This window comes from Danaus plexippus, chromosome 15, assembly GCF_018135715.1.
Source record: "Danaus plexippus chromosome 15, MEX_DaPlex, whole genome shotgun sequence".
NCBI classification, from domain to species: domain Eukaryota; kingdom Metazoa; phylum Arthropoda; class Insecta; order Lepidoptera; family Nymphalidae; genus Danaus; species Danaus plexippus.
The window spans coordinates 6165662-6185130 of NC_083547.1; the positions used below are offsets into that span (position 1 = coordinate 6165662).

Below are 19469 nucleotides of genomic sequence, written 5' to 3' on the forward strand. Positions count from 1 at the left end.
CCTCAAATTACTTTTCTTCTAAATTTATTTTGACTTTTTAAATTCTTTACATTAATATGAAACTTACCGCCGAGGCGATTAATTTTGTATTCATCATTCTTATCATTCTTATACATACACATGTATAGATTTAAATCTTCCGCTCTCCAAAAGCCACAAAAGACAAATTTGATGAAAGATTACTAACTGCGCAGTAACAATATATTAATAACATAGTAGGACGAACAAAGAAATTAAACATTTTTCAACTAACAATATCATAGATTATTTTTTTTTTTAATTTGTAATATAAAAAAAAATATATATAATGAAACATGATCATTAAATTATAGTTTATGAAATATACAACCAAAAATTAATTATGATAAAAATAAATGAATAGTCAAATTACTCTTTATAATAAGAATAGCGCCTTCGTAAGGTTGTTGAGTCAGAAGCTTAATCTGTATCCTCATCAGCGGAGTCGGAGCGAGTTTTCCAGAAGGGCGGAACATATGCTCTATAAATACGAGACTTCAGTATTCAGGAGTTCAGTCTATTAGTGCCATCGCACGTGGAACAAACACACAGCACTAAACATCAACAGACATGTCTCTGGAACGCCAAGTCCGCGCTAAGGTCAGACATTACTATTTATAAAATCATTTCTTTAAACACATCTCTGTTACGTAAGTTTTATTTCTTTGCACTTACAAAAATCACATTTTCATGTTTTTATTTAATGGAATAAACCACAAAATTCTTATGATAACAATTATTTTTGAATAGCTCGCTTCCAAGCGTAACCCTGAACAAGAGAAGGAGGCTCAGGGATGGATTGAAGGCGTCCTTGGCGCTAAATTCCCTCCCGGTGAACTCTTTGAGGATGTGCTCAAGGATGGAACCGTTCTATGCCAGCTCATCAACAAACTAAAGCCAGGATCAGTCAACAAAATCAACACATCCGGCGGACAGTTCAAAATGATGGAGAACATCACAAAGTAAGTGTGGAAACGAAGAATCAAAGAAATCCGAGAGAGTAAATAGTTTAAATATCTTGAATAGATTTTATTTCTAACCATTGAAATGCTTTTTTCTAAAAGAGATTAATGACAGTGCTTAACGAATTCCTGCGCAATGAGACATATCTGAGAAGTGCTATTATCATTATAATAACCGGTATGAACAATTGTTTAAATTTATTATTCTGTATTACAGCTTCCAATCTGCCATCAAAGCGTATGGTGTTCCAGACATCGACGTCTTCCAGACTGTGGACCTTTGGGAGAAGAAAGACATCGCGCAAGTCGTCAGCACACTCTTTGCTCTCGGCCGTGAGGTAATTATGACTTTTATTTAAAACATTGTATATGTTGTTCGGAATAACTGCTCACAATCATTGAACAAGCATTGGAAAATGTAAACATTTTGCATAAAATTATTTATAGACATGAAGTGAATTTTCTTTATTTAAAATAACGTAACGATCTCTGAAATTTTTATTACTTATTTTATTACTCAAATGACGTATAACATAATATGCCAATTTTAGACATGACCGTACGACCTTCATAGATTATGTTTGTAAGGTTATGAACTGTTATAAATAAAATATATATATAAGTTTATTTTTTTAATCGGCAGACCTACAGACATCCTGAATGGAACGGCCCCTACCTAGGACCCAAGCCAGCTGAGGAATGCAAGCGCGATTTCTCTGAAGAAGTCCTGAAAGCCGGTCAGACCATTGTTGGTCTCCAAGCCGGATCCAACAAGGGCGCCACTCAATCCGGTCAGAACATTGGAGCCGGACGTAAAATCCTCCTTGGCAAGTGAACACTTCGCCTCTAAATCTCACAAAGTGATACTAAGTTAAGGTTATTGTACATAACTGTACTTCTGACGCTCTTGTAAGACTGCATCTAGTGCTCTAGTCATCACGTGTAAGATTGATTGTTCTCTTTTCTATGAAGATAGCATGTAACTTACCTAATCGGTAATATCTTGTCATGTAGCACCATTTCGGTTTTGTATTTAGCGTAAGAAATTGTATTTATTTCCATTTTATTATAGTTTTTTTTTTAATATAATAAAATATTTATTTACCTACTTTGATTTTAATTCCGCAATTTTTGTTACAATTCACGACTGAAGCTTATTTTCTACAATACAGATAACATTATTTATTTATAATTATGTTATAAAAAAACTATTAGTAGGGGGAAAATTAAAGATTATACAATATAAATTAATGGCAACTCACCTTAGCTTGATGATTTATTGATTCAAAAACATCAAATTATTAGGTATTTTAAACAGTAAGAATTAACTAATTTGCATTGATTATTAAAAAAAAAACAAAAACAGTACAAAATGTGTTCAGTTCACATCTCGTCTGCCCGTGATCACGGTCGCTGCAAAGTAACCGAAACGTCGGGATATGTAGTTTTAAAAATAATAAAACACGCGTCGTAATCCGAAATATATTACTTTCATATAAACAGTACAAGAGCCAAAGAACAAATTTTACGTAATTTGGGTCCATTAACACACCTAAGCGTTTATAAACAAAACACGGAACAGTAAATGAGTTTGCTACAAAACAATATTCTACTTCTATTCTATTGCTATTGGACAGAAGGCAATGCCATAGAAAATTCGACATAGCAAGTAACAAATCAATTTTTTTTTAATTAATTTCCCTCAATGTTAACATAAATTATCATGAACACATTTTCACTAGGTATTTTATAATAAAAAAAATATATATATAATACAATAATTTAAATCAATTTAATGTTTTATAAATTAAATATGTTTCCACACTAGCGAGGTGAGGACCTATGTCTGACAAAATATACCATTGTTTTGAATATAAAGCCAATTTTTTTAAATAACATCACGACAAAATATACGGAAATAAAAGCAGATAATGTATAATATACAATAAAATAATTAAAATATGACTACACAGATAAAACAAAATAATATTTAAGCTTCGTCATTGCATCAATGATTTATCTTAAACATGTGTAAACATATTGTAATTATAGTTTATACGATGTTTGTAAAATACAAAGTTTATTTCTTAATATATGATCGTTTCGATAGCAATTATTTTCCTTACTATTTACGACTAAAATAAATATAAATAATTTAACCTAAATATCAAATTTAATAAAGAATCAAAACTTATTCTTTTTTTTTTATTAATTTATATATTTTTTATAACATTCCGTACTTACATAACGTGTAACGAAAATTTGTATAATAGCAATACAAATAAAAATCATTACTGAATAACAACAACCTTCCAGGGACTAAAGAGGTAAGCTAATTGAAATCTTATTTAAGATTTTCTTGATATATTTTATCATTATTACAAGGAACCGTTACAGGTTTGCGTTAACAACACATTCAAGTACAATTGACATTGAAAGTTTAAAGATGGCGTGCGGATTGAAAATATATGTAAAAATATATTGCATTTCAAGATATAATAGACCTAGACTTAGTTAAAAATATAGGGTACAAAAAACTACGTTAGAGTTCTACAATATAATTTGTATATATATATATATATATAAACAATATGTGAGGATAATGAAAAATCAGGAATGCTATACATGAGAGGTAACAAATTACATTTAAACATGGATGAATAAAAGAAAATATTCTTTCATAATGACCTTAATTACTTAATTTACAAAATGGTATTTACATTTCCTAGAGGTTTACATAAAAGAGGTTCTTCACTGATCTGTAAAATTATTTATTAAAAAAAAAATCTGAAAAATTCCAATAAATTATTTAAAAAATATTTTTTTTTTATAAAACAATAAAATTTAACTGTTGTCTATATCATAAGTTGTTCAAAAATATTATAAGTATACAACTAAACAGCTCTAATGATATTTCATAGGTTATATTCAATTAAAAAACATATACATGTCATATAAATTTATGTCACATTATTGGTTATGGGATTCTTTGAAATGATACTAAATAAATATGTACTGATCAAATGAAGTGGAAGCAATAATACGCAGTTGTATTTATTTAATGTTTCGACATAATTCATTTACTTCAGCAAGACTACTTCTATATCAAAATACTACAATTATGAATATTTTAGTAGTAAAAACTTACAAAAATTTGATAAATGTAATTCCATTCTGTTTGAGATATGAGTCTTATACAAATAAGTCTATATATATTTCTAACCTCAACGAACCTTTATATTGAGTAGTTAGGATAAGCAAATTACAGTAAACATACAACTCATGTGTAAAATATTTTAAATATCACATTTTTGAGATCTACCGAGAATTACTTTTAATATCAACAGGGCAGAGACTCGGAATATCGTGATTTAAAGCAATATTTATAATTATAAAATATAAGTCGCAATATAAAAATTTCCTAAACATTCTTCTGTGACAACTGCAATAGAAATTACTTATAAAATGTGATCACATATATAGTTGATCAAAAAATTCAAATCTAGTTTACCAGGAAGTTATTATAAAGAAATGTATTAGAGAAACATAGAGGCGCTTAAGATTTAACGGCGCTAAATATATTTTGTTATTGTCGTTATTTAATACACTGAAGTCTAAAATGTTCCGTTGTGTATAAATCACGCCTCGAAAAGGTGAGGCCATCTAGCGCGTGTTACTATAAACAACGGCCGTGTGCAAAAATCCAGAAATAACGACGTTATAATAACGCCCAATAACGCGCCGTTGCTAACGAATTACTAACGCGCTCGTTATTACGGTCGTAGCCTCGATAGGAACCTCAAAATAGTATTGAAGCCGCTCTCAATTACAGTAGCCTTTTATTTATAGATAGCGCGATTCAGAAGGCTGTTCAGTCGTACGAAAGCAGCGGAGCCTTTCGCACCACTGCTTCGCTTTTTACTTTACCGATAGATGGCGTGTAAAGAAATACAGTTATTTTTAATATTTTTAAGCTCAGTTAGATGGAGCTACAGGCAAAGGTCCTTCTGTTTATAATATTAAAGATAGTCATTAAGTAGTTTAGATTATAAACAACAGATGGAGGCACAGGTATGTTAATACAATTTTAAAAATGTTTTTTTTTCCTTATTCCGAGTGTTACTTTTTATTTTAATTAAATTCAATTTTTTTAATAATAACATAAAATTATAATTATTGTTTTATTTCTTTTTCACCTTTTCTAACTTTTAACACTAATAGAATAAATAAGAGATACAAAGTATATAAATTTTTAAATTTTCCTTGAACTCAGTTTTAGACTCCTGTTGTCAGGTGTATTTTTAACAAAATTCAAAATTAGAGCATGTTACCGTATCTAGATACTATGTAGAAACTCACTTTCATAGTATAAATATAGAAATGACTTCAAAGCCGTTAATTTAGAGAAGTAAGTATTTTGTTTATAATTATAATTATATAAAACTCTATTTCCTTTAAATAATTACTAAGAAAAATAGGTAGGTAGAAATACAGAAAATCCATACGTATTTTTAAATAGGTCAACTTTATTCTTGGTTATTATAAAAACATATATAATTTTTTTTTCTATTCAATAAACCAACATTTTGTCAATGTAAAAAGAATCTAACATACATACAATCAAGATTACACAGCAACCGGCTGTATTTTATATAAAACTAAAGAAAACTAAGAATGAAAATAAAAATTATATAAATATATATATATTATAAATATATTAATGAATTTGTACTTCTCTCTCTCTTAGTCAGTGGCGTTTCTTATAGATTACGCCAATATCATTGAATTTGTAGTTAACATCTCTTTTCTTAATGTCAACGAATATCCTTAAAATGACAGGTGACAGCTGACAGAACACTATGTCAGGTAGCTATTTATAAGCTATAATTTCTAATTTGTGCAGTTACGTCTCATAAGTTATCATCGTTATGTTTTGCAATTGATTTATTATAGGTAAATACAGGAAATTTGAACGTTATTTGGCAGACAAATTAATTTTGGCAAAATATATAAACATTTTCTCAGAAACAACTTCTACCGACTCGCATGATTACAGTTTAATATTTGAATAGTTTTATTAATGGAAATGGAAATAAATGGAACTATGCTTTTCGTATACTATGAGGTTTTTTTTTTATATCTATATGAACCGAGGATTCGGTTCCTTTACAGCAACAGAGCAACCGTGATCATTAGCATATGAAATGAAAGTGTCAAAATTAAAATATTTATCTATTCCAATAGCTGTCATTATATGTCCGGTTTTTTCCTCAATGATTTTACGAAGCTATAATTCTAATCAGTGCGTCAATATATTTTTGTCTATTAATTCTTAAATGGACGATTTCGATTACGGGCATTTCATTTCCCTATCAAGACAACGCCATGTCAATGTACCTTTAATGAAATAATTCTTTTGGGTGATATTTATACTATTAATGCATGGAATTTATATTAATATTAAGGGTAATTTAGATGGAACTAGTAAAAGAAAGCTCGACGATGTGATTCTTACAACTATTTGTTTGTATTTTAAAACTAAAACCTTTTTTCTCTCTTTCTATTTGAATTCCTTCTAGTTCGCATTATAAGAACATACGTAGATCTGTTAAAATTGTTTGAAACCGTACAAGCAATATATTTTTAAATTCGGCTCATCACTGAGTGATGTCTCGTATTTAAAATACTATATTTTATTAAAGTTTTAATGTTTACCCTACACAGTAATTATAATGAGACTATTTTACTCGTATAATAAAACTAATGCAGCTTTTCTTGAGTTTTATTCTGGTTTTGCTATAGACAAGCATATATTAGCATATATGACATATACATAAGGTTTAAAGCCATTCCTAATAATTTTTTGGCAAACCCGATCTTTCGGTATTTTCTTGACGTAAATGAGAACTTTTGGTTATGACACACGCTTCAGGCATGTGCTGTGCGTCACGCAGGTAAGAAAATACAATTAAATGCTTTCAAAGACTTCATCTTTCATTGATGATATTTATAAATTAGATTTAATTTAACTAGTTCCTACCCGCAACTTCGCACGACCCCAATTTCGTCGCTAAATCTGTCAATAATATTAAATTGTCGTCTGTGTGAAATACTTACGAGTATAATAATGATTTATTAATTGGGTACTTTTTTACACAAATAAGTAATATTTGTTCATTCTTACAATTTGACTAAGTATACAAGAAGGAATAAGAAATTAGTGAAAAACTAAAAAAATGCCTTCTTACGTTTAAATAAAATCAAAATTAAGTATAAAATATAAGAGAACAAAAAGATTTTTTCGAAAACATTTATATTTTACTAACAGAATTCTTTATTTAGATTTAGATTTTATATAAAAATAAAGAATGACGTAAAATATCAAATTACCAGCTAACAGACATTTACAATAGTCTGTGGTGTAGCAAAAAATATAAACATGTAAGGATACTTAAATATTTTGCTCCTAATTTAAAAGTGCTATATTATTTTCATAGATTCATACAGAAATTACCTTCTAAGATTTGTCTTTGATTTCGAAATAAATTCAATGAGCATTCAAAAGAAACAATCTGTATTTTTGGATTAGACCACTAAAACGTTCTTAGTAAATATATAAAGAAAACACAGAAAATTTAGACTAGAATTTTTTAGTCTAGTTTTAAATTTTAAAATATAAATGTTAGTTATGAGTAAATGTAAATCACGTACCTTTCTACTTTCAAAATATGGAGATTTTTTTTAAACAACCTCTTTTAATTAGTTAAATTATATAAAATACAGTTCGTATTAAAAAAAATAATGCATACAGTATGAAATAATAATAATGAAAAATAACAACATGAATAAAACTTTCTTTAGACAGACCACTAAAATTTTTCTTTAAATAAGATATTTATTATCTGTGCTTATTATAATTTTTTTTTGCTAAATACTTAGTAATTTAATACATAGCGAAATTACACAGTACAGCTTGCAAGATAACAATTAAAAATGTAGGCATTTACAAATAACAAGGCATAATTACTTAGTTACTTCGGTGCTATTAAAATGTACGTGGACAAATAAAATAGTTAAATAGTAAAATAGTTTTGAGCAAGGAGCTAACCCAACTAATATTGAAACGGCAACAAATAGTTCTCAGATTTCCACATTTCGCTTTCATACACAGAAATAGCTGCTGCACACACCGACACCGCCGTCTCTTCAGGAAATGATGACTTTTTATTCTTACAATACTAAAACTAAATTAGGTCGAGTTTGTATTACGGTCATGCAATCTTTGAAAGGATTCAATCTACATCCGTAATACCTCCATCGTTCTCCCTTCTGGAGATTACAGTTTTATTATATCTTTAGTGCACTATATTGAGTTATTACTTATTGTTGACAGTACATTGTTTTTATAATAATGTAAACAGATTAAGCTCTAGGATAATATAGTCTGTGATATTGTAGAATTATAATTTTTAATAATTGACTTTAAAAAGCGAAATGTTTTGATCAGAAATATAGATATTAATTAACAAAATGCTCTCTACATTTTTACATAATATAGAAAGAGACTTTTTTAATCACACATAGGCTTTCATTAACTGCATGAGAATATATAGCACTTAAACCATAAAACTATTTTTCTAAATTTTGTTTTGCATCTTTTTGGTATGTTTTTTTTCAAACCACAGATAAGACAAAACATACTACATTTTTTAAATACGCTTTTTTATTAAAACCTAGCCTGTATATATATTTAGCATTATTTTTATCAATCGAATGAGAAAAATATAACAATATTGCTATACCTTTCACACTGACAATTTATTAGTTACTTCAATTCATGCAATGACGCTTCAAATTATAAATAAGCAGTCGCGTAGAAAAATTACTATTTTTTCAAACAGTTTTATATTTACAAGACAATTTGTCGCCTACATGAGAGGGGCGTCGATTTGAAATTTCGTGATTTTGATTGAGTAATGGTCTATAACTCAGTGGCACAGATTGTTGAGTTTCTGCGGCGTGGATTTATTGGTAGCTATAATATTTACTTCGATGGCTAATATAAATAGCATTGTTACTATAAACTCGCTATTATATAAGCTTTGGTATGTTTAGGTTAATTACTTTTCAGCCATTACAAATTTCAGAAGAGATTTATTACGTTCGGAAATTCGGAATATACAAATTTATCTCAGTCTCTGATGGACATGCCAGGCCATTCACACAGGTTACATAATAAGAATAAAAAAAAAAAATAACACCATAAAGATAATTTGATGTGTTTCGTGAACAATATTTGTAATATTTATATTATTTCCTATTTGCATTCAACTAAACAACTTAAAACGATTAAATGGAAAACTTAAAACTTAACCCGATTGCATATATGTTATGTATGGTCTCAGATACATTCTCTATTTTAAAACCTAAACGTGTCTTAAATTTTAAATTCGACAGTTTTTCGAATTGACTCTTTATAATTTCTGTTAGGATTGACGGAGAACCCAGAAAAAACTAGATGAGATTTATATTTCGTACAGAATTACTTCAAATAACGATAAAAAAATTATGCAATTTTTTCAATTTAATTTATTTAACAAATAAATTTCCTAGTCGTGAAAAATCATTTTCTTTTATTATTTAAATTACATATATAATAAACTAAACAAACGCTGTGATCATTAAGCGAAAAAAAAAATAGCATTTTTTAAATTTGTATTATTTAGTTTCTATTTGCGATTAGGATTCGGCATTGCTTTTTGGACTTTCATTTCAAACCAATAACTAGTATTAAAAAATGTCTATTCACTTGACTGCATCCCATTAGATAAGTCAATTGTAAGTTGAAAGTTTTTGTAGAAGTAATTAGAAAAATAAATTCATTACATGTCCAGGTAATGTTACAGTTTTCAGACATAAGACCGTGCTAGCGTGGGATGACGTGACTAATCTTAGGATCTTCATAGTTTTCTGAGTAAGCGTTGGTACGCGAGGTTCTCCGCTATTTTAGCACCGCCCACGCGGCTACAGATCAACCACACCTGTGAAACGCCGTAAACACCTGAATGTTGTTTAATCTATTTTTATTTTTATTAAGATATCTTTGGATTACCGAATATCGTTATAACGTAATTCGTTATGAAATTACCGTCGCAGTTTAACAGCAAAAAAGGTTAATTTATGTGGGTTATTTATTTAAATGGATCGAAAATATAGCTTCATGCTTTGAAATTTGACATATTTCACATCAGACGGCTAATAATTGGAAGCGTGATAAGGCCAGGCTTGAAAACTTGCCAGCAAAATTCACTGACTGATATATTTTTCCATATTTCACGGACATAAAGTTTATTCACCGTGAACACAGGAAAATTTTATCCAAGAATATCAATGATGTCACATGCCTTATCAGATTACATATTGAAAGTTCTAAAAAATGTCATATTATTTATAAAGTATTATATATATTTTTTCTATGCCAAGTCTGCTACCCTAATATGATTTGGTACTATATCGTAATGGATTCCAAACTACAAGTGATCTTCGCCAACTCATGATTCATTTGACAGACGTCTTCTTTATCTTAAAATAAAACATCTCCGTCTATTTTTATTTTTGCAACAATGACTACACAACGAGGTATTTTTACATTTTAAAATCTATCAATCAAGATGTGAAGGAATCTGTGTAATTTTCACCAAAATAAATTAGTTTTGTACTACACTATTTATAGATATTACTTCTTTAGTACAATAAGCTTTAAAATTTGTCTAAAAAGACAAAGATTTGAGACTAATTATTTGGATTTATTCGAAAAAAACTCGTATTGAAATCGAGAAAAGTTTTTTATTAAAGTAATTGTATAAAACCATGATCGTAAGAAAATGTTTTTACGAATGCTGATTAACCAGGAGGTATTACTCTTTTAGTAGATATGTATCACTTTCTAAATGTCTTGATTGAATTCAGAGATAGGATATTTTACTAACTTTTAAGTGTATCTGAGAACTACATTTATTTATATATATATTTGTCCTAAAGTACATTAATGGAAACGAATATTTCTTAACAATGCTTGTTTATTGTTATGTCAATGTCAATGTCACTTGTCATGTCAAGTATGGACCATACAACAATTTTTATAATATTCCTAATACGAAAAATGCGAACGTTTCTATATATGTATCTTTATTAATGTATAAATCAATAATTATTGAATGGATTTTGATTTAACTTTACTTAGCTTTAAAAATAACTGAGATTTTTTTGGTTAGTTCAACAACTGGTTTAGCAAGCGAAGCATTTTGCAAAAACAAGTCACATGTTATTAACACACACACAGAAAGAGAGAGAGAAGCATAGATTATAAAATATATATTATATATAAACACAGATTATAAAATATATGTTACATAATCGGTACAAGGTGTGACATACATAAAACGACACAATGTTTTTAATTTGATAAATATAAAATCACGTTGTCTCTACATAAAAGGAAATCGGCCATGGAAGTACTATGACTTATTTATACAACCTTATACAGTACATACAATCAAATCCAATATGTACAATAATTTACGATTATTCTTTGCAACATAACATTTACTTAAAAAGCACATTTATTACAGAATTCAATATAAGCTAATTATAAATTACGTAATCTTTGAAACACCTGCCTTTGTGTTATTAAACTATTATAATGTTTAACCAAAACACCTACTATTGTAGTACGGTTGATGTGTTTACAGTTTTTACCTAATCTCTAAACTAATATTTTCATAACATTTATTTAACCACTATTTTTCCTTACTTATAATAAATATATCTTTATGCTTCAATTAAATAGAACCTATTTTTTAAAACCTAAAATATTATGGCAGAAACGTGTGAAAATATATAGCGACAATTTAAATCGCTCACATAATACAGACGGTGAAAACTTATTTCTATAGCAGAGAGTAATAGTTGAGGAGTTTAAGTTAAATTGATTCGATTCGATTTGATGATTTAATCGTAACTAATACTTTAGTAAAATATTGACGTCTTTTAGGGTGTTAATTGAAAAATTTGGTTATGTTTATACAGAATCATATTCTTATTAATATTAATTAAAAAAAAAACTTCATAAATTAGTTGTCTAACGTTCTCCCAATAGCGGAAAAAGTCGTGAATATACATATATATATACGGAACACTTAAATATTAAGAAAATTTAGTGAAAAATATCAAACAGTTACACGAATTGCATGAGCGTTATTTTTATAAAAAATATATATATTAATAGACAGAGCAGGTGTGATGATGCTTTGGCAATACGCTGAGTGTCAGACGCAAGCGGACTAATTGTAAACCCACGCTATAAAACTATCTATTATTTAGTTATTTATTAAGATGACGAGTGTTCACGATGTAAGTGTTATGTATATCTATCATAACCTCATCGATTGTTGATTCACTAACGTATCGATTGCCAAATGATTCGAGACTTCTTTCTCAGTCTATTTCGGATGAATGATACTAGATTTAGTACATGACTCACAGTAGGTACATCACTATAAACTATTATAAAAATAACAAAAGTATTTCACTATTTCACGTTGTAAAATAATTGACAGAATTGATAACTAAATAAAAAATGTCCTCAAATAAATAGTCTAGAAGCGTCACTTGACGTGAATATTAGGCACGAGATATAATATCTTTAAATAAATATTAAAAAGTATATTTTATATCTAATATAAAATCGTTACTATATTTTTTTATATATATAGTAATTATAAATAAAACTAAAAGTGGATCACAACAGCTTTTTTCATTGGAATATTTATAATAATCATAAGTCAAACGCTCCTAGTATCCTTGTTATATAAGTTAATGTTTTATTTTTATATGGTTATTCTGTCATGTGGTATAAACATTTGGTATGTACAATGAAAATGAGAGTGATCTGGTATGTACAATGGTAGTGGACTTAATGGAATGATGCTTCAAATTAGAGAAAATTAAAATGTTTACATACCTTAATACCTAATAAGGTTTGTACTTTAAATAAGATTAAGGACTTAAAATATTATATGTATGGGTGTATACATATATTTTTTTTATTAAATTTCAATATTTGATTTGAATTAGCGGATAAATATAAATTTTTCTCCAATCTCCTCTTCAAACCCAGTTCGGGCCGGTAGTTACAAATATGATATTAAAATTAAAACGTCTCGAAAGTTCAGAACTGCTTTCTTTGCAAAAGTTGTAAATAGGAAGCGTTAGTGCTGGATGATATTATAGTCGGTTAAAAAAAGTAAAAGAAATAAGATGACTTTGTCATGGGGTAGCGAGGCGTGTGTTGATGTGTGGTGTGGGCAAGGGCGGCGGGGATCCCCTCCACTGGGGCCGTGTGCAACTCTCGTATAGACTACGGTGAGCTGATGCCCTCGCGCATCATTCGACCTCCGCGCATCAGTATTGGCAACCGCCCTGCTAACACGCGACCGGGAGTGTACATCTTGAACTCGACGAACAGGTCCGTGAAAGTGATAACCGATAAAATACATCCGATGCTTGTGAATTTAGGGTTTTCATGAATTCTATTTATAACGGTGCATTACTCCAGCGGTGTAACTTTACCTGAACGCCCCAAATTAGGAGCGGAGAATTTCATACGCTACTTCACGTGTCGTTTCACGTGTAATCATATTTTGCTGTCCCTTATAATCTAAATTTTGTTATGTGACTGAGCTATGAAGTGGAAGTTTTGATGTTATGGATGTGATGCAGTTGACTTGGATTATGGCCAACGAATGCAACTATTAGATTTAAATTCGACAATGAGTCAATAGTTTTGTGTTTGTGAGCTTATTAAGTGATGTAATCACATTCCAATTATTCTGGACATTAGATAAATGATCGAGTAATTAACATAACTCAAAAGAACAAACCCAAAATCCTCAGTCTTAGAATATACCAAACGTTTGTCTACTTATATGCATTATAAAATAGTCAGTTATAACATTTTTTCTATTTCAGGATAAGTTAAGCGAGCACAATGCCTTTCAAACCCGCAGACAACCCCAAATGTCCGAAATGTGGCAAATCCGTGTACGCCGCAGAAGAGCGCGTCGCTGGAGGGCTCAAATGGCACAAGATGTGCTTCAAATGTGGTAGGTGTCAACTTACCAAAATAAAGTCCTTAAAATTTTGACTATTCACAACGAGTATCTTTAATAAACATATCGATACTGCACTTTAGTTTAAAAAATATTGTTATAATGACCATGAATGTTACACACAAAAAGGAACAAGAAAATATAAGGCACTTTAAAGTATACGTTTATAATTTCCAATTGTAAATTCATTTTACGGTTATAATTATAGTCAAGTTGTTTCAAAAACATCTCCAGCGATATATGTCTATTTATATAATCGGATAGTAATAAGGTTTTGCTGTGATTACATATAATTAATCTGGTTATTTGTATCAACACAAGTAATTAAAAAAATCGTTACGCAGGTCTGTGCCAAAAGTTGCTGGACTCCACTAACTGCTCAGAACACGAAGGTGAACTTTACTGTAAAGTATGCCACGCCCGCAAATTCGGACCCAAAGGTTACGGCTTTGGCGGTGGTGCCGGCTGCCTGTCCATGGACACCGGTGACCATCTGAAAGCTGAGAACGCGTAAGTACTCATCAAATTATATCGGTCGCCCGCCGCCCGCGCCTCTGAGGGACTTTCCTTATCTAAGGTCGCACAGCCGACCGGCCTCCGGGCCCGTACGTAACAACATTAACCGCGTGTATATAATCTCATATAAGCAGAAAGTGCGCGCTCGGCTGTAAATTATGCGCTGCTCGATATTTGCATGACCAGTCTCCGTTTATGTCGCAACAGGAATTGAGAGCAGCCATCCAGCAGAGCTAGAGGGATGACAACCCACTCGGCCAACCAGCTGTGCCTCGCGATCGCCACTGTACTTTAAATTACCTTAGTTAGGATTATTATTCGCTATCGCTTAATTTATTTTGTTTATCGGTATATTTAATTATAATTTATAAAAAAATAAAATAAAAGAGTCGACTACCAATTCCGAGTTGTTGTTAAACGGGAAAGCAGTCAGTTGGCGAGAGACCTATCTCTCAGCACAGCCGTGGCTCTCGAAGGCTGACCGCTTTCTTGACCTATTCCTCCCTTATGATCGGGACGTTCCGAAAGAAGCACAATGGTGAGAACCCAATCTAATAAAGCCAAAGCACGGCTTCGCAACGCTCGAGACGCACCTTAAAGCATGCTTAGCTCAAAGCCACATTTTCTATATTGTAACTTTCGTCGCAACTTATCCAAACTAACATTTTGTGCTTATATCAGCCTTAAACATAGCTAATAAATGTGATGGGATAAGGAAAGCGCCCTCTGATAAGATGTAATAATGATATTGTATACGTGGCTAGACCTTTACATGGGCCAGTGGTGCGGGCGGCCGGAACCCTTACCTTCTCCCATTACGGCGGAGGTGCGCCGCCGGTATCATTCGCTTCGCTACCATCTGTGTGATATTCCGTATTTGTAGAAGTGTCGGGTGATTTCCGGCACTCGATAGACTTTAATTCGCAAATTTAACAATTCTTCTTTGCTCATTCAGGATCAAAAATTTGTCTGACCAAAACTCATACTCTTTATATGTACAGGGGCGTACGAACTAATGGAGCCTGCTTGGAGTCACGTGTAATAGCTAAGGCTCCCCCGGGCGAAGGATGTCCACGATGCGGCGGATGTGTATACGCTGCCGAGCAAATGTTGGCTCGTGGACGGGTAATTTTATTTCATATTTATACGTTATTATGAAAACATATTCATTTCTAGAAACGAGTCTAGCGATGAAGTAGAATCATATGATTCTAAATAACTTTAAAATAAATGACAGTTTTATATCGTAGGCCTATCATAAAAGATGCTTCAAATGCCTTAATTGCCACAAGTCTCTAGACTCAATGACGCATTGTGATGGACCAGACAAAGAATTGTATTGTCGAGGTATTTTAATAAAAGTTTAATTGTCACCTGATTTCTGAACGAGCCTGCACCCTAATTGATAAAGTGTGGGTGTTACAAACACATTGTGGTAACCGCGTGTACCTATGCATGACCCACACAACCTTATCCTTCACTATATGTTTAGGCGTGGCATAAGGAGTGCTTCAAGTGCGGTGACTGCCAAAAGCGTTTGGACTCCACCAACTGTTGCGAGGGCTCAGACAAAGATATTTACTGCAAAGGTTTGTCCCTAGATCGGAAATAGATTAAAGTAAATGTTCGTTATGATTCCTCAAACATTAAATTAACTTTTACCTGTCATTAAAAAGATAATCTGATTTCTTTATCAAAATAAAATGTTTACTATATCTTATATTTACGGCATGTCTGTCCTTGTGTGGTTTTATATAAATAAATCTTTTTTCTCTTTAGTGTGTTATGGAAAGAAGTTTGGGCCTAAAGGATATGGTTATGGCAAGGGAGCAGGTGTCCTGCAGAGTGACCCTTACGCCAATGGGTAAGGAATTCTTCAATGTCCATACAAGCTTCATATCCTGGCGAGGACACAGCATTTATTTGTTAAATTACAGGGTTATTCTGATAAGTCCTTAAATACTGTGTACTCATCAGACGCAATATATTAACACTCGCTTTCGCTTTAGGATGCTACTCCATAAAGTTTGGGCCTAGGGGTGTTGGACACGGGGGAATATCGTCCTTGGGACTAGTATGTGATTTAAAGGACAAGGAATGGCAGAGGTATATGAAATATGTGTTCCCCTGCAACCAAGCCTAAAGCCATTACAGATTGCAGTCTATAGGACTGGGACCGTCTATTTTAATAAATTAATATAATTATTTGCTAATACTAGGCTCAGCAAATTATCAATGTTACCGAGCATGAATTTTATGTAACTATTTTGACCAAACCAGTTGATATTGGTCTCCTGTTTTATAATTATTATATGATGTAATTGCTCTCGGGTTACAGACAGGTTTCGGTTATTTCCATCGCTTGACTTTCATAAAAACATCCTATAATACAAACAAGAGATGGCACACTGCCAAAATGAATATAGAACGTGCTGTCCGTTCTCGAACGAACTAAATTTAATGTAAGCAACACTGGCCACGCGCTCTTACAACATATTTAATCTGATGCAGATTCTACTAATTTATCTCGTTTATTATTAGAACGCATTCGAACTCTAAAAATGTAACACTTGCATAATCGAGAGACATCTTTTTTTTACTAACATTCTATCTGCGGGGGTAGATAAGATTTTTTTAATTTATTTGTTTTTACATTAATAATTTACCTTACGTTACATTACCTTACGTTACATTCGAAACACAAACTATTGGATATTTATGAATTGTTTTGTAATAATTAATGTGGTTTTCGTTATTTATTTAATATAACGAAACTAAACTTTTTTATTTTAAGACGATTCGTAACAATTCAATTTTAATTGCAGCGATCTTGCACCGAGGACAACGGTGATTGACACAGCCGCTATTAAGGCTCCTCCTGGTAAAGGATGCCCAAGATGCGGTGGCGTCGTCTTCGCCGCGGAACAGGTGCTAGCTAAGGGTCGTGAATGGCATCGCAAGTGTTTCAAATGCCGCGATTGCCACAAGACCTTGGATTCTATCATCGCTTGTGATGGTCCCGATTCCGACGTTTACTGCAAGACTTGCTACGGAAAGAAATGGGGACCTCACGGCTACGGTTTCGCCTGTGGTTCTGGATTCCTACAAACCGACGGCTTGACGTAAATATTTTTAAACTTCATCCATTTTTAAATATTTTACATGAGATGGTATTTTGTAACATTTTGATCAATACATCCATAGCGAGGAAGAAATTTCTGCAAACCGCCCATACTACAATCCAGACACTACGTCAATCAAGGCTCCCAAGGGCCAGGGTTGCCCAAGATGTGGTGGTATGGTATTTGCAGCTGAACAACAACTGGCTAAGGGAACGGTGGGTTTTCATACACAGATACATAAAATACTTTACAATGTTCATTGAGTCTTTGTTTTCTTATTTTGTGTAAATAACAACTATGTGACTTGTATTCATCAGATGTGGCATAAGAAGTGTTTCAACTGTGCTGAATGCCACCGTCCATTGGACTCCATGCTGGCATGTGATGGCCCCGACAAGGAGATCCACTGTCGTGCTTGCTATGCTAAACTATTCGGGCCCAGAGGCTTTGGATATGGTCACGCCCCTACTCTAGTGTCCACTGACACTGATCCACATGTCACTTAGTAAGTGTTAATAAATGTGATTTAATATCAGTGATAAACTTAGATAACACATTTATAATTCTGTTTGTACAAATATTAAGATAAATTTTATGTCAAGGTATCCAATAAGAAAAGTACATTTTAAAATTATGATCTATATAATTGTATTCAAACTATTTACTTGCAAATAGCATTGAACAAATGCCCTTCACGGGTCCAAAGGCAGCTAAGGGTCAGGGCTGCCCTCGATGTGGATTCCCTGTATATGCTGCTGAACAGATGAACTCTAAAAATGGCACATGGCACAAGCGGTGCTTCTCATGTGCAGACTGCCATAGATCTCTTGTAAGTATTATGAAATCTTAAAATTTAAACATAAAGTAAACAAAAAAATACACTAAAAGAAATTAATAGAAAGACAATTTATTAATAACATACACTTAAATTAAGTTATTTTTTAAAAATTGACGATCCTCATCTTCTGCCTTTTCTAAATGAGTATTTAAAAATTCTTCAACTGAATCGGTATTCCATTTTTCAATTGCTACTGTGTCTCTCACAATGCCATCTTTGTCCAAGAGTTTAATGATAGGGTCCAATCCACGTAAGTACTTAATTTGTAGATTTGGAAACTTTGCTGGTCGGTCACTTTTCACAAATGCTTGTATTTGGGGATAGGCCGGAAATTTACAAGTACACACTTCCAATATCGCTCGCGCGTATTTCTTTTCCTTCGGAGCTGAGTCGTCACTGTGACAACATTGTTTGCAATGTTCTACCAATTGATCTAAACTGAAATCCTTTAACTGATCGCAAGAAGAACATAATAGATTAGCTTTAATAAAACCAAGGGATGCGCAATCCTCAGACGTAAATTCCGTTAATGTTTGTGGAGCTAAAACTAAAATTAATAACAGCGGAAAACATATATGATATTGTGACATTATGTTAACTTTAAACTAATATTTTAAACAAATCATTAACTTCTTTATAGGGAACAGTGAACACCGATAAATCTTATGACATCAAATTGTCATTTGTCACTGTCAGGCTTAGATGCAGATAAAATATAAAAAGATGACGTGTCTAACAGAATTTATTCCTTTAAAATATTCTACGTTGCTTTGTGGAATTTCACTTTTGAGGAACACTTTGTTCTTATGGAGTAATAAAAAAAATCAATACTAATTATTCACTG

At 31.6% G+C, this 19469-nt stretch overlaps 3 protein-coding genes and 2 long non-coding RNA genes across 11 annotated transcripts in view; 2 read left to right on the plus strand and 3 right to left on the minus strand.

Annotated features, from left to right (window-relative positions):
* The first annotated feature begins 456 nt into the window (after positions 1 to 456).
* On the plus strand, positions 457 to 2088 carry LOC116766506 (muscle-specific protein 20). The gene is made up of 4 exons (XM_032656384.2): positions 457 to 618; positions 769 to 980; positions 1198 to 1318; positions 1624 to 2088. Exons 1-4 carry the CDS (start codon positions 589 to 591, stop codon positions 1813 to 1815), a joined length of 555 nt encoding a protein of 184 aa, XP_032512275.2. The 5' UTR covers positions 457 to 588; the 3' UTR covers positions 1816 to 2088.
* Positions 1830 to 2498, minus strand: LOC133319206 (uncharacterized). Its single transcript, XR_009752888.1, has 2 exons — positions 2243 to 2498; positions 1830 to 2141 (listed from the first exon to the last, which is right to left on the minus strand). It is a non-coding gene; the product is annotated as an uncharacterized LOC133319206 (long non-coding RNA).
* Positions 2499 to 9773: 7275 nt separating this feature from the next.
* LOC133319207 (uncharacterized) lies at positions 9774 to 13323 on the minus strand. Its single transcript, XR_009752891.1, has 2 exons — positions 13003 to 13323; positions 9774 to 10021 (listed from the first exon to the last, which is right to left on the minus strand). It is a non-coding gene; the product is annotated as an uncharacterized LOC133319207 (long non-coding RNA).
* Positions 13324 to 13351: 28 nt separating this feature from the next.
* LOC116766496 (muscle LIM protein 1) overlaps positions 13352 to 19469 on the plus strand; it is a 179256-nt gene continuing 173138 nt past the window's right edge. The window contains exons 1-10 of one of the 7 annotated variants that reach the window (XM_032656368.2): positions 13357 to 13506; positions 14010 to 14143; positions 14494 to 14659; positions 15667 to 15790; positions 15916 to 16012; positions 16445 to 16529; positions 17491 to 17787; positions 17870 to 18002; positions 18105 to 18292; positions 18463 to 18616. In XM_032656368.2, the coding sequence (XP_032512259.2) occupies positions 14029 to 14143; positions 14494 to 14659; positions 15667 to 15790; positions 15916 to 16012; positions 16445 to 16529; positions 17491 to 17787; positions 17870 to 18002; positions 18105 to 18292; positions 18463 to 18616 (1359 nt within the window). In that variant the 5' untranslated portion in view covers positions 13357 to 13506; positions 14010 to 14028. Of the gene's footprint in view, positions 13507 to 14009; positions 14144 to 14493; positions 14660 to 14872; positions 15066 to 15666; positions 15791 to 15915; positions 16013 to 16157; positions 16255 to 16444; positions 16530 to 16674; positions 16772 to 17490; positions 17788 to 17869; positions 18003 to 18104; positions 18293 to 18462; positions 18617 to 19469 lie in introns of those variants that run through there. The other 6 variants (XM_032656364.2, XM_032656367.2, XM_061522729.1 and 3 more) reach the window with 6 other exon arrangements.
* LOC116766497 (selenoprotein F) lies at positions 18675 to 19279 on the minus strand. The gene has a single exon (XM_032656372.2). It carries the CDS (start codon positions 19213 to 19215, stop codon positions 18712 to 18714), a length of 504 nt encoding a protein of 167 aa, XP_032512263.2. The 5' UTR covers positions 19216 to 19279; the 3' UTR covers positions 18675 to 18711.

Excerpts from the sequence above, each read along its gene's own strand:
- LOC116766497 (XM_032656372.2), bottom strand. The coding sequence starts at position 19,215 with ATGTCACAATATCATATATGTTTTCCGCTGTTATTAATTTTAGTTTTA.
- LOC116766506 (XM_032656384.2), top strand. The coding sequence starts at position 589 with ATGTCTCTGGAACGCCAAGTCCGCGCTAAG. Across the intron at positions 619-768 it reads AACGCCAAGTCCGCGCTAAG|CTCGCTTCCAAGCGTAACCC; the intron begins GTCAGACATTAC and ends ATTTTTGAATAG. Across the intron at positions 981-1,197 it reads ATGATGGAGAACATCACAAA|CTTCCAATCTGCCATCAAAG; the intron begins GTAAGTGTGGAA and ends TCTGTATTACAG.